Consider the following 15,653-nt stretch of genomic DNA (forward strand, 5'->3'; position numbering starts at 1 on the left):
AGCCACAGTTGGACACATTGAAACTTGACTCTAGCATAGTGATGTCATTTAGTCCTCTTGGAGAGTGAAAGACAACAGCCAACTATTGGCTTTGCCTATGCATGAGCAATTAATATTTCTCCAGTTGTTTAGATATGTCTTTATTTTTGTGAAAAGTGTTTGTAATTGTGTTCACATAATTCCTGGGTTTATCTTGGCAGGTAGACTCCTAAGTATTTTTAACTGTCTGCAGTTATTTTAAATGGAGGGGCAGCTAGGTGGCAAAGCAGATAGAATGCTGGTCCTGGAGTCAGGAAGACTTGTCTTTGTAAATCCATCTTCAAATCCAGTCTCAGACACTTGGAAGCTTTGTGATCCTGGGCAAGCTATATAACTCTGTTTGACTCCGTTCTCCATCTGTAAAATGAGCTAGAGAAATTCCAGTATCTTTGCCATGAAAAGCCCAAATGGGGTCATGAAGAGTTGAAACCAACTAACAGACTAAAGAACAACAACATTTTAAGTGGAACTTCTCTTTCTTTCTCTTGTTGCCAAACTTTGTTGCCAATATGTAGAAATGTTGATGATTTATGTGGGTTTACTTTATATCCTCCATCTTTGTTAAGGTTATTCATTGTCTTACCTAGCTTTCTAACTGATTCTCTTGTATTCTCCAAGTAAACCATCATATTGTCTGCAAAGGGTGATAGTTTTGTTTCCTCATGGCCTATTCCAGTCCCTTCAGTTTCTCTTTCTTCTCTTAATGTTATAGCTGGCATTTTTAGTAAAAATTGAATAATAGTGATGGACATCCTTGCTTCCCCCCAGTCTTATGGGAAAGACAAGTTAATCCTCATTACAATTAATGTTTGTTCTTAGTTTTAGATAGATACTACTTATTTAAAGAAAGGCTCTGTGCTTTCCTATACTTTCTAGTGTTTTGTTCTTTAAAATAGGAATGGGTGTTGTATTTTCTCAGAAGCTTTTTCTATATCTATTGAGATAATCATATGATTTTTGTTGTTTTTGCTATTGGTCAGTTATGCTGATAGTTTTCCTAATATTGAACCAGTCCTGTATTCCTAGTATAAATCCTACCTGTTCGTAATGTATGATCTTTATGATATATTACTATAATCTCTTTGCCTGGTATTTTATTAAAAATTTTTGTATCAATATTCATTAGGGAAATTGGTCTATAGTTTTCTTTTTCTGCTTTTGCTTTTTCTAGTTTCTGGTACCAAATTTGTGTCCTAATTTGGTAGGACTCCTTCTTTGCCTATTTTCCCAAGTAGTTTACATAGTATTAGAATTAATTGTTCTTGAATTGTGTGATAGAATTCACTTGTGAATCCATCTGTTCCTGGGTTTTTTTCTTAGGGAATTCACTGATGGCTTGTTCAATTCAAACACCCCTCCCCTCAAAAGATGGTTACATAAGTATTCTATTTCCTTTTTTTAAATCTGAGAAATTTATATTTTGGTAAATATTTATCCATTTCACTTAGATTGTCAGATTTATTGGTATATAATTGGGCAAAATAGCTTTAATTTTCTCTTCACTGGTGGTGCATTCACCCTTTTCATTTGGTGATTGGTTGGTGATTAAGTTTTCTTTGTTTTTTAAAATCAAATTAACCAACGGTTTATCTATCTTTTTTATAAAATTGGCTTTTAGTTTTATTTGTTATTTTAATATTTTCCTACTTTCAATTTTATTAATCTCTCATTTGACTTTGAATATTTCCAATTTGGTGTTTAACTGGGCATTTAAAATGAGTTCTGGTTTTTTTAGGTGCATGCTATATTCTCTATTTTACTGATATAAGCACTTAGAAATAGAAAATTTCCCCTAAGTACTGCTTTCTGGTATGTTGTCTCATTATTATCATTCTCTCTAAGGAAATTATTTATTGTTTCTATGACTTATTCTTTGACCACATTTACTCTTTTTGTTGTTCAGTTGTTTGTTCTTTTCTGGTTCTTTGTGATTCCAAATGGGGTTTTCTTGACAAAGATAATGGAGTGGTTTACCTTTTCCTTCTCCAGATCATTTTACAGATAAGGAACTGAGGCAAAAATGGTTGACTTATCCAGGGTCACACATTTAGTAAGTGTCTGAGATTGGATTTGACCTCAGGAAGATGAGTCTTCCTGCCTCCGGTCCTCTTCTCTATCCACTGTGCCACCTACCTGACAAACAAGCAAACAAAACCCCTTTATTTTTGTTCAGTCATTTTTTACTCATGCCCAACTCTTGCTGACTCCATTTGGGGTTTTCTTGTTAAAGTGCTGGAATAATTTGCCCTTTCCTTCTCCAGTTCATTTTATATATTAGGAAACTGAGGCAAGTAAGGTTAAATGACTTGCTAACAAGTGTTTGAAGCAAGATTTGAACTCACTAAGATGAGCCTTCCTCACTCCAAGGCCAGCATTTTAACTGTGCCACTTAGTTGTCTCTCTTCATTCTTTAAAATTAGATTATTTAGTTTCCAGTTGATTTTTTAAATCTGTGTTCCTGTGACCCTTTATTGAATGTAATTTTTATCTCATTATGGGCTGAAAAGGATGCATTTACTATTTCTGCTTTTCTGCATTTATTTGTTAGGTTTTTATGCTCTAATACATGGTCAGTTTTGTGAAGGTGTCATGTACAGTTGATAAAAAGGTATACTGCTTTCTTTTTCTATCCCGCTTTTTTTTTCTGGAGCTCTGTCATATTTAACTTTTCTGAAATTCTATTCATCTCCCTAACTTGTTTCTTATTTATTTTATGGTTATGTTTATCTAGTTCTGAGAGGAGAAAGTTAGGTTTCCTCCAATAGTATAGTTTTACTATTTCCTCTTGTAATTCTTTTAACTTTTACTTTAAGAATTTGTATATTCTACCATTTGGTGTATGTATATATTTAGTATTGATATTACTTTATTTTCTATGGTAGCTTTTAGAAAAATGTAGTTTTTCTATTTATTTTAATTAGGTCTATTTTTGCTTTGTCTGATATCATGATTGCTACTACTGCCTTTTTTACATCAGTTGAAGCATAATAAATTTTTTTATTATTTCTTATTTAATTAATTGTTTATTTTTTTAACATTCTACAATCATTACCAAAAAGCTTAGATTTTTTTTACCCCCCTGCCTACCCCCTACCACCCCCTCCCTCCCCAAGACGCCATACACTTCTACATTGGATATACTTTCCTATTGAATACGTTTTCACCATAGTCAAAGCATAATAAATTATGCTCTACTTCTTTGTGTGTGTGTGTGTGTGTGTGTGTGTGTGTGTATTTCAAGTGGTTTGTGGTTTTTGTTTGTTTTTTTTAAACAACATATTGCTGGATTATGGTTTCCAATACATTCTGCTCTCCACTTCCATTTTATAAGTGAATTCATCCCATTCACATTCATAGCTTTGAAGATTAACTATGTATTTCCCTCCTTCCTGTTTTTTTCCCTTCCTATTTATCCTTCTCTCTCTCTTTTTACTCTGCCCCTCCTCTGAAGTCTATTTTGTTTCTGACTGCTGCGTCCCTTCTCCCCTTCTATCACTTTTCCCCTTTCTCTTATCCCCTTCTACTTCCCTGTTGAATAAAATGGATTTCTATACCCCACTGCCTATGTAGTTATTCCTTATTTGAGTCAGTTTCAGTGAGAAGAAGTTTCAAGCATTGGCCATCATCTCCCCATCCTATTTTCCTCTCCACTGTAAAAGCTCTTCCTTGTGTGCCTCTTTCATGTGAGTTAATTTTCTTTGTTCTTCCTCTCCCCCTTTCTCCCAGTGCATCCCTCTTTCTCATCTCTTCTTTTTTGTATATCATCCCATCATTTTCAACTCACACTCATACCATCTCTGTCTATATATACTCCTTCTAACTCCCTTAATAATGATAAAATTCTTAGGAGTTAAAAGTATAATCTCATATAGAAATGTAAACATTTTTAACCTTGAGTACCATATGATTTCTCTTTCATGTTTAACTTTTTATCCTTCTCATAAACCTTGTTTTTGAAAGCCAAATTTTCTGTTCAGTTCAATTTTTTTCATCAAGAATGCTTGATGTGTACTGTATTAAATATCTATTTTTTCTCCTGAAGGATTATACTCAGTTTTGCTGGGTAGGCTATCCTTGGTTGTACTCCTAGCTCATTTACCTTCCAGAATATCATATTCTAAGCCCTCTACTTCTTTAATGTGGACATTGCTAAATATTGTGTGTTCTTGAATATACCTCCGTTGTATTTGAATTGTTTCTTTCTGGCTGCTTATAATATCTTCTCCTTGACCTACAAACTCTAGAATTTGTATATAATATTCTTGGGAGTTTTCACTTTGGGATCTTTTTCAGGGAGTGATTGGTGGATTTTTTCAGTTTCTATTTTACCTCTGGTTCTAGGATGTCACCACAGTTTTCCTTGATAATTTCTTGAAAGATGTCTAAGCTTTTTTTTTAATGGCTTTCAGGTAGTCCAATAATATATATGTTTGAGAAATGAGGCCTTTATTAGAAACTTGCATCAAATTTTTTTTCACAGATACTATTACTAAATGTATTTCTCTCCAACCTCTCCCCCCATTTATTCTGTTTTCTCTCTCCTTTCACCCTGTCCTTCCTCAAAGTGTTTTGCTTCTGACCACAACTTCCCCCAATGTGCCCTCCTATTATCTCACCTTCTCTTATTCTCTCCTCCCACTTCCCTGTAGGGCAAGATGGATTTCTATATCTAATTGAGTATGTACATTATTTCCTCTTTGACCTGATGAAAATTCACTCACTCTGTCTCACCTCCCCCCAATTCCCCACCACTGTAAAAGTTTTTTCTTGCCTTTTCTGTGAGATAATTTACCCTGCTCTATCTTTCCCTTTCTCTTTCTCCCAGTACATTCCTCTCTCACCCCTTAATTTTATTTTTTAGATATTCCTCTGCCTATATATTCTCCTTCTAACCACCTTATAAGAAAGGTCTTATGAGTTGCAAATATCATCCTCCCATGTTGAAATGAATGTAAACAGTTTAAATATTTGATTTCCCTTTCCTGTTTACCTTTTTGTACTTCCTTGAGTCTTCTGTTTGATAGTAAAATTTTCTATTCAGTTCTGCAATTTTCATCAAGAATCATGAAAAGTCCTCTATCTTATTGAATATCCATTTTTTCCCCTGAAGTATGACACTCAGTTTTGCTGGGTAGGTGATTCTTGGTTGTAATTCTAGCTCCTTTGCCCTCCAGAATATCATATTCTAAGCCCTCTGATTCTTTGATATAGAATCTGCTAAATCTTGTGTTATTCTGACTGTGGCAACATGATACTTGAATTATTTCTTTCTGGCTGCTTGCAATGTTTTCTCCTTGACCTGAGAAGTCTGGAATTTAGCTATAACATTCCTGGCAGTTTTCATTTTGAGATCTCTTCCAGGAGTTGATCAGTGGATTCTTTCAATTTCTATTTTTACCATCTGGTTCTAGAATGTCAGGATGAGCTTTTGGACCTCCTTTTCCATCTGGCCAATTCTGCTTTTTAAGGTATTCTTTTCCTCATTGGCTTTTTTGACCTCTTTTACCTAGTCTGGTTTTTTTTAAGGTCTCATTTTCTTCAGTATTTTTTTTTTTATGTCTCCTTTACTAAGCTGTTGACTTGTTTTTCATGATTTTCTTTCATTTATCTTGCCAATTTTTCCTCTACTCCTCTTACTTGATTTCCAAAATTGTTTTTGTGTTCTTCCCTGATCTGAGACCATTTAATATTTTTCTTGGAGGCTTTGGATGTAGGAACTTGAACTTTGTTGTCTTTTTCTGAGTGTGTATTTTGATCTTACTTGTCATCAGAGTAGCTTCCTGTAGTCGAGTTTTTCTTTTCTGTTGTTTGCTCATTTTCCTGCCTATTACTTGATTTTTAACTCTTTGTTAAAATAGGGCTCTGCTTCCAGGATAGAGGGCATACTGTCCCAAGCTTCAGGGGTTTTATGCAGCTATTTTCAGAATTACTTTTAGGGACCTGTAGGTTTTCATTTCTTCCAAGGTGGTATGATCTAAGGCAGAGGTTCCACATTTATTTGGCCTACTTCCCCTTTAAAAAAATTTGCTTAGCAACCCCCTGGAAATCCACTTTCTCTAACCCTTTAATGGTTTAAAAAATTGTGTCATTTCAAAAAATATAAAATATATATTTTTAAAAATGACTTCTTAAGTTTAATAATTTATTGTAAATTTGTGAATTGAAATTCTGATGATTCTTTCTTTGAAAGAATCTTTCATTGAAATTCTGATGATTCAATAATGCATCATGTAACCATACAGTATCGCATTACAAACAAGTCATTACATGCACATATTCCTGCCAGTGCATTCTGGGCTTCCTGACTATGGGTGACACTCTTGCTTGCCAACACTTTCTTGTTAAAACCCATTGGCAGACTTGACCATTGATTGCTTAAAACTTATATTTTATGTATTTTTTTGGAAAATAAGGTAATCACTACCACTTTAACTTTGTTATACAATAGATGAAACATGTATGAATGGTTTTTCCAAATTTTCTTATCTTCTCTTCTTTCCTGATGCTTTCACCCCCTTATTTTTATTCAAAACCCTGCAGTTTCACCCGAGATTACTAAAGTACCCCCCACTCCAGATTGTTCCAGCACTATCCAGGAGATGGTATGACCCACTTTGGGAACCTGTAAAAGGAGAGGTGTTTATTATTCTCTGGACCTATGCTCTAGTCTATGAGTGACCACAAGCACTCTTTTCTGCCCTGGAACTGTGGGGAGGGTCCCCCCCTCCACTGCTGTAGCAAGCTCTGCTATGCTAGTGCTCCTCCTCACCATGAGACTGCTACCTAGCACTGTGGCCCAGATCAAAGTTATGGGCAAAACAACAGAGTCCTGCCTCAGTATTGGTCAACTTCCTTACCATCTGTGGGCTGAGAGCTCTGGAAGCAGCTGCTTCCTCTGCCACTGCTGAGTCAGTCACTCCAAAGGCCTGCTCCTAGTTTGTGGTGGTGGCATGGGACTACACTCCTCTCTCTACCCAGGTGCTCAGACCTTTAAGTAGTCTTTAGCATCCATGGCCTGAGAGGTATGCAATCTTCCACTGTTGCCACTGATTCAGTTGCTCCAAGGTCTGCTCCAGGTTTGCTGGGCCCTGGCATGGCCTGCACTGGACTGCACAACTCTCTCAGCCTGATGCTACAGACATTTTCTGCTAACCTTCCGAATTGTCTTGGACTGGAAATTTATTTCACTCTGCCTTTTTGTGGTTTCTGCTGCTCTAGAATTTGTTTAGAGTCATTTTTAAAAGTTATTTGAAGGCCTTTGGGGGAGAGCTCAGGTGAGTCCCTGCCTTTACTCTGCCATTTTGGCTCTGCCCACCTACAATGATAAAATTGGTTCAAGGTGTGCAAGGCATACCTAATACTTAAGAAGTTTCTTGGGGGCGGAGCCAAGATGGCGGAGTAGAAAGACGCACATACACATAGCTCCGAACCCACAACCCACAGAACGGCTAGAGGGGAGTAACTCACGGCGAATTCTGCACCCAGAGGCCACGGAATATTGGAGCGAGGGAGATTTCTGTTCCGGAGAGACCTGCAAACCTCTCATGGGGGGTCCTTCGCGCTGTGGACTGGGCGCCAGGACTGGGAGCAGAGGGCAGCCCTGCAGCGGCCGCGACACCGTGAGGAAAAGATCCGAGCGGGCTACGGAGACGGGATCTCCAGCGGCCACGCGGGTCCCTCCACCCACAGAGGGACCTGCAAACCTCTCGCAAAAGGTCCGTCGCACTGCAGACGCGGAGCCCAGTCCAGACCTGCGGCAGCCGGGGCTCCGAGAGGTACAGATCCGAGCAGGCTTCAGGGACGGGATCTCCAGCGGTGGCACAAGCCCCCCCACCCACAGGTGACGAGGGTCAGTGAGAGAGTCTCTTTGGTGGGTCGAGAGGGGAGTGGGGTGTCCCCATGGCTCGGGCCCCCCTGGGAGATAGAAGCTGAGAGGCGGCTGCAGACAGGGGCTCCCCAAGTGGGCGGGAGCCTGGATCCATTGTGGAAGGTCTGTGCATAAACCCCCTGAGGGAACGGTGCCTGAGAGGCGGCCCTGCTCTGACCTGACCATCTGAACTTAATTCGCACACTGAATAGCAGCCCTGCCCCCGCCAAAAGCCCTAAGGCGGGAAGCAGCATTTGAATCTCAGTCCCCAAACGCTGGCTGGGAGGATCAGGAGGTGAGGTGGGTGTGAGGAGAATATTCAGAGGTCAAGCCACTGGCTGGGGAGAATGCCCAGAAAAGGGAAAAGAAATAAAACTATTGAAGGGTACTTTCTCGGAGAAAAGACACTTCCTCCCTTCCTTTCTGATGAGGAAGAACAATGCTCACCATCAGGCAAAGACACAGAAATCAAGGATTCTGTGCCCCAGCCTACCCAATGGGCTCAGGCCATGGAAGAGCTCAAAAAGAATTTTGAAAATCAAGTTAGAGAGGTGGAGGAAAAACTGGGAAGAGAAATGAGAGGGATGAAAGAGAAGCATGAAAAGCAGATCAGCTCCCTGCTAAAGGAGAACCAAAAAAATGTTGAAGAAATTAACACCTTGAAAACTAGCCTAACTCAATTGGCAAAAGAGGTTCAAAAAGCCAATGAGGAGAAGAATGCTTTCAAAAGCAGAATTAGCCAAATGGAAAAGGAGATTCAAAAGCTCACTGAAGAAAATAGTTCTTTCAAAACTGGAATGGTACAGATGGACGCTAAGGACTTTATGAGAAAGACAGATATCACAGAACATAGCGAGAAGATTGGAAAAATGGAAGATAATGTGAAATATCTTATTGGAAAAACAACTGACCTGGAAAATAGAATCAGGAGAGACAATGTAAAAATTCTGGGACTACCTGAAAACCATGATCAAAAGAAGAACCTAGACATCATCTTCCATGAAATTATCAAGGAAAACTGCCCTGAGATTCTAGAACCAGAGGGCAAAATAAATATTCAAGGAATCCGCAGAACACCGCATGAAAGAGATCCAAAAAGAGAAACTCCTAGGAACATTGTGGCCAAATTCCAGAATTCCCAGGTGAAAGAGAAAATATTGCAAGCAGCTAGAAAGAAACAATTCAAGTATTGTGGAAATACAATCAGGATAACACAAGATCTAGCACCCTCTACATTAAGGGATTGAAGGGCATGGAATAGGATATTCCAGAAGTCAAAGGAACTAGGACTAAAACCAAGAATCACCTACCCAGCAAAACTGAGTATAATACTTCAGGAGAAAAAATGGTCTTTCAATGAAATAGAGGATTTTCAAATTTTCTTGATGAAAAGACCAGAGCTGGAAAGAAAATTTGACTTTCTGACACAAGAATGAAGAGAACCATGAAAAGGTGAACAGCAAAGAGAAGTCATAAGGGACTTACTAAAGTTGAACTGTTTACATTCCTACATGGAAAGACAATATTTGGAACTCTTGAAACATTTCAGTATCTGGGTACTGGGTGGGAGTACATACACACACATGCACACACGCACACATACATAGAGACAGAGTGCACAGAGTGATTTGAAGAGGATGGGATCATATCTTAAAAAAAAAATGAAATCAAGCAGTGAGAGAGAAATATTGGGAGGAGAAAGGGAGAAGTTGAATGGGGCAAACTATCTCTCATAAAAGAGGCAAGCAAAAGACTTATTAGTGGAGGGATAAAGAGGGGAGGCAAGAGAAAAACATGAGGTCTACTCTCATCACATTCCACTAAAGGAAAGAATAAAATGCACACTCATTTTGATAGGAAAACCTATCTCATAATACAGGAGAGTGGGGGACAGGGGCACAAGCAGGGTGGGGGGGAGGATGGAGGGGAGGGCATGGGGAGGAGAATGCAATCCGAGGCCGACACTCATGGGGAGGGAAAGGATCTTAAGAGAACAGAAGTAATGGGGGACAGGATAGGATGGAGGGAAATATAGTTAGTCCTATACAACACAACTAGTATGGAAATCATTTGCAAAACTACACAGATTTGGCCTATATTGAATTGCTTGTCTTCCAAGGGGAAGGGGTGGAGAGGGAGGGAGCTAAAGAAGTTGGAACTCAAAGTGTTAGGATCAAATGTAATGTTATTACCACTGGGAAATAAGAAATACAGGTTAAGGGGTTAAGAAAGCTATCTGGCCCTACAGGACAAAAGAGAAGATGGGGACAAGGGCAGGGAGGGAGGATAGAGGAGAGAGTAGATTGGTCACAGGGGCAACTAGAATGCTTGGGTTTGGGGGGGGAGGGGATAAAAGGGGAGAAAATTTGTAACCCAAAATTTTGTGAAAATAAATGTTAAAAGTTAAAAAAAAAAAAAAAGAAGTTTCTTGGCACCTGGAATTTTTACAATGAACTCCTCCAGTGTTAAAAGTACTTCTTCCCTTGGACATCCTTTATTAACTAAATTCAAGTATTTAGAAAATATTTTGTTAACTTTATTAGGGAATAGTCTTTACTCATCTTTTTCTGCAATGGTGGTCTAAAAATTCAACTGATTTTTCTTTTGGCAATTCCATTTTAGGAGGAGCAGATAGACCATACATAGGTAGTCTTTTAATTCCTCTGCTTTTATCATTTTACCACTCAACCAGAAAAGCTCTTCTCTTTTCTTTTAATTCTTTGGTTAGTGTAGTTCTTTCCATATTGATGAGTGCTTTTAGTAAAGTGTATCTTCTCTTATCAACAGTTTTGGAACCTTCTCTGGATTTGCTACTGAAAGTTGAAGCCAGTTTAGATTCAGAACTGTGAATTGCAGCTACAGATGTCCTACACTTGATGGTGCTTAATTTTCTTTTCTACTAGAAATAAGGTTTGTCTTGACATTTGGTAGAGCTGGATTTGAGAGAGGTAATCTCTTTTTATGAGGCTTTCTTGGGATAGTAACATTGACAGAGGTTCTAACAGTGGCTTTTTTTCTCCTTTCTCTGGATAGCATTACTCTGGTTTATCCTGGAAGGGGAAAGGCTGTTTTGTTCTAGGAAGAAGCAGTGCCATCAGATTTAGTAGAAAAAGTAGCAAATGTTGATCTACCACTTTTCAAAGATAAACTAGTGCTGCTTATAGACTGAGGCCTTCTTTTAGGAACAATAGTTGAAGTCATTTTACTTGTCATAGAACTTTCATCTGTAACCACTGATGGCTTTTGAAATGAGTTAGCTGCATACTGGATAACTACTGGATAACTCTGTCATGATAAGAGAAAAGGACTGGTTCCTTTGGCAAGGTAGCATCTTGCTTCAATCTCTTTGCATTTAGTTGCTTCTCCTTACTATTTCATTTAAGGCAGGTCTGCACAATATACAACCCCCAAAGCATTTGACTGTCATGTGACCTATGGCAACCAACCATCATCAGTCATGGTTGGTTGCTACAGGTCATGTGACAGACCCCTCAAATCCTTTGGTGGGCTGCAAGTAGCCCAAGGATCATGTGTTGTAGAGGCCTGATATAAGGCAAAAGGTCTGGCTAAGTAACACAAAGCAAATTTTGGGGTCATCTTAATTTGGTGACACTTGTATAGTTTTATCTCAGTTCTCAAGATAATATACTTCAATAGCTATGATTGAATTTGTCACTACATTGGTATATTTTAAAGGAATGCCATTTTTTTATACTGTCAGAATTTTTTTTCTCCACATAGAATGATTAGTGTTTTCTTTATCATCAATTTGGGTGCTGGTAAGCATCAGAGCTTTTGGCACCTTCTGGATTGGGTCTCCAGATACTTTTCTGTTATGGTTAGTATGGCTGGTTATCTGTTTTTCCTATAATTTTAAGACAGAAAGGGCTTTCCTTCTTGCAAGGATTCCTCAAGTTTTTGTCTTCTTTGTTCTTTGAACTGGGGCTTGGACCTCTGACTGCAGGGTGGTGGTGCTTATGATGGCAGGGGTGGGGTGGGGGTACCTGGAGCCATGTCTCTCTGCAGCTAAGCCTATGCCTCCTCAGTTACCTCTATTACAAACATTTGCTATAAATATTTTGGTACATGTGCATCTTTCCCGTCTTTAATTTCTTTTGAGCAAGAAGAATTATTTCAAAAACACAAGCATCAAGCATTTTTTACATTTCCTTTCAGAACCAAGTTAATCCCCAGATCATAGCTCTGAAGCTGAAAGGGACCTCAGAAACAACTTAATATAACGCCCTTATTTTAGACATGAGGAAACTGAGGTCCAGAGAAGTTAAGCAAATTACCCACCAGCAGTAAACATCAGAGGTAGCACAATTTGGCATAGTTTGATGTTGAACATACTGAATTGAGTCCAAAGACCTGGGTTCTGATTCCAGCTCTTCTACTTATTCACCCTGTGATGTCAGGCAAATTATAGACTTTTGTAAAATTAGCATAAATGTTCATTTCTTTTTTTGAAAAATAATTTTCTTCTGTAAAACAGTCATATAAAATAGCTCACAGGGTTGTTGTGAAGATCAAATACCTAAAAAAACTTTGGAAACTAAGATGTGATATAAAAATAAAGTATAATTACTCTTACCAGGTGAATGGAACTACCGTGCATGGAGTCACACCTCTCTTTAATGCATGTTGTAGTGGGAGCCCTGCCTGTGTTAACCTGCTCCTTGCATTTGGTGCCAAGCCACAACTGGATGATCACCTGGCCTCACCCATCCATGAGGCTGTGAAGAGAGGTAAGGTGAGGAGATAGGCTTCAAACCTGGGCACCCCAAGGCTACAGCAAAGGCTTCAGTCTCCCTTGAGTATGTGTTTGAGGGACTTTATATGATCAGTCAGTCAACAAGCATTTATTAAGTACTCTCTGTGCCAGGAACTATGGAACTAAGAAGAAAGTGGAATAGTTCCTGCCTTCAATGTTCTCCTGCATTCTAATGGGGAAGATAATGTCCACTGCACCTATGTAAGTGTATTCACAGGGATAGAGATTGGATGTGTGATTTCATTGGTATAGAGGACTCCCAGATAGGAAAACTCCCTCTACCAATGCAGGTCAGCATCTTCTTTGGAATACTTAATAATTTTAGAGAGTAGCCTAGAGAGCAGTCAAAGGTTAAATAATTTGTCCAGGGTTCCTCAGCCAGGATGTGTTGGAGGTGAGGCTTGAACCTAGGTTTTTCTGGTTTGCAAACCAGCTCTATTTTCCACTATGCCATCTCTTCTCAAGTATATATAATACTATATACAAAATCAAAACAGTGTTGTTCTGGAAGGGTGATCACTCGCGGTGGGCAGGGAGGCACCACTTAAGAAGGTGAGTTGTGAGCTAAGTCTTAAAGGCAACCAGGGATTTCAACATGAAGAGGGGAGGAGGAAATACATTCCTAGCATGGGGGATATCCAAAGATGCGAGAAGTAGGACCGTGTGTGGAACTGTGCTTGGAACATCAATGCTGGATCATGTGGAGGGGAGTGTAAGCATGTAAGAAGTGTGGAAAGTCAGAGAGTGACAGGGTTGGGAGGAGCTTTAAATGCCTAGCAGAGGACTTTTTATTTTATCCTAGAAATAATAGGGAGCCATTGGGAAAAGGGAGAAATGACACAGTCAAAGCAGAAATTCAGGAAATGACTTTGGCACCTGAGTGGAGGATGGCTTGGATTGGGGAAAAAAATTGAAATAGGCAAACACATTAGAAATCTGTAATTAATTAGGCATTAACCTTGAAAGAAATATTCTGGTCTCTCCCTCTTATATACCTTATATATACCTTAGGTTGCTCAGGGGTGAGGGGTGGGGAGTGGGGAAGGTAATAGAACATTGTATTAATTTGAATACTTTAACTTTGCATTTGCAGAGGTGAAGCAACTCTTCTCACAGTCTCCCTGGGTCTGAGGTCCTCTCCTGTCCTCCTGTCTCCTGTGGGCTGCTTCTGTAGCATGTTCACAAGAATGATGCTCAGTCCCTGGGCAGGCTTTTTACTAGTTGCTAGCTAGCAAGTCTACAAAAGCAAAGCTGTAGCTATCCCAAGTGCTGCGTTAAGATTACACACTGTACTGATGTTGTAAGATAAATGATAAAATCAGCTGAAAACTACTTCAGATACTACACCTGATTTATGATAGAAACAACTATTCATCTCAAGTATTTCTTTGTAGATAAGCCAGTTACTTTAAGAACCCAATTATGAAGTGATTGAAAAACAATTTCACAAGTTGACTTAACTATGATCATGAAACCTTCTGTGGACCCCTCTGTTCTCAATTCCTTTTGAAATAAGGAATATAAAATCAATTATTTTATTTTCAAAGAATGGATATGATTCGATAAGATAAGCACTGAAGGAAAAGGACAATTGGTCATAGGTCATATTCAAAGAACAACTGTTACTTAAGATATTTAGATTCTTTCTACCTATCTTAAGGACTTAAAGACTTTGAATTCAAAAAACACCTCTTCTTTAAAGAAGTTTAAAATATTTTAAACACATAATCTTTGATCTTGTATTAAAGGATGGATATTAATTTATTTGAGAGATGAATAAACTGCAGCAAGCAGTATATAGTTATTTGCCCCTAGTCCAACAGGTTGGTTATATTTTTCTAGCTTTTTTCTGGTTATTTTTCATTTCTTTTTTTTTTTTTGTTTTACCTAATAGTATTTTTTCCCCCAATTACCTATAAGGATAGTTCTCAACATCCATTTTTGCAAGATTTTGAATTCCAAATTTTTCTCCCTTCCCCCTCTCCTCCCCAAGACAGCAGGCAATCTGATACAGGTTATACATGTGCAATCGTGTGAAACATATTTTCATATTAGTCATGTTGTGATAGAAGAATCAAAACAAAAGGGAAAAATCATGAGAAGGAAGAAACAAAAACAAAAATGAATATAGTATGCTTTGATCTACATTCAGACTCCATAGTTCTTTTTCTGGATGTAGATAGCTTTTTCCATCTTGAGTCTTGGAATTGTCTTAGATCACTGTATTGCTGAGAAGAGCTAATTCTATCGTAGTTGATCATCACACAGTATTGTTGTTACTGTGTACAATGTTCCTCTGGTTCTGTTCACTTCACTCAGCATCAGCTTATGTAAGCCTTTCTGAAATCTGCCTGCTCATCTTTTCTTATGGAACAATAGTATCCTGGGCCATCTCAGTTGTTCTGATCCAAATCTGACACTGTACCCAGATGGCTCCGGAGGGGAAAGTGAGGCTGGTGACTTTGCACAGTCCTCCTTCACTTAAATCCAATTCATTTGCATGTCATGACATCACCTCCCTGCTGACATGGTCTTCTTCAAGAATGAAGGATTAACAACAGCAAGCAAAAGAACATTAGTATTCCATTACATTCATATACCACAACCTGTTCAGCCATTCCCCAGTTGATGAGCATTTCTTCTATTTCCAAATCTTTGCCATCACAAAAACAAGCCGCTATATTTTTATACATGTATGTCCTTTTCCCTTTTTTAATGATCTCTTTGTGGTACAGATCTAGTAGTGGTATTGCAAACAGGTCAGTTATTGAGGCTCTTTGTATGATGTTATCTGTAAAGAAAGGAGTTGTTAAATGAATTAAAGAAACAAACAAACTTTTTAAGAGTAATAAACTACTAAAGGCAACAAACTGCTTACAGAAAACTTTGAGACTTCAGAAACACTCATTGACATGAAATAATCATTGTAACTATAAATCATTTTTTGTCATTTCATTAGGTAAGCATTCTGAG

General features: G+C 38.4%; 1 protein-coding gene and 1 pseudogene across 2 annotated transcripts in view; one reads left to right on the forward strand and one right to left on the reverse strand.

The window, feature by feature from the left end:
* The window catches only part of ASB11 (ankyrin repeat and SOCS box containing 11), a 128,349-nt gene that overhangs the window by 30,152 nt on the left and 82,544 nt on the right, over window positions 1-15,653 (forward strand). For both annotated transcript variants that reach the window (XM_072614323.1, XM_072614324.1), the window contains exon 4: window positions 12,504-12,654. In XM_072614323.1, the coding sequence (XP_072470424.1) occupies window positions 12,504-12,654 (151 nt within the window). The remainder of the gene's footprint in view (window positions 1-12,503; window positions 12,655-15,653) is intronic.
* On the reverse strand, window positions 10,310-12,257 carry LOC140503511 (cytoskeleton-associated protein 2-like; annotated as a pseudogene).

The sequence above is a fragment of the Notamacropus eugenii genome, chromosome 5, assembly GCF_028372415.1.
Source record: "Notamacropus eugenii isolate mMacEug1 chromosome 5, mMacEug1.pri_v2, whole genome shotgun sequence".
NCBI classification, from domain to species: Eukaryota; Metazoa; Chordata; class Mammalia; order Diprotodontia; family Macropodidae; genus Notamacropus; species Notamacropus eugenii.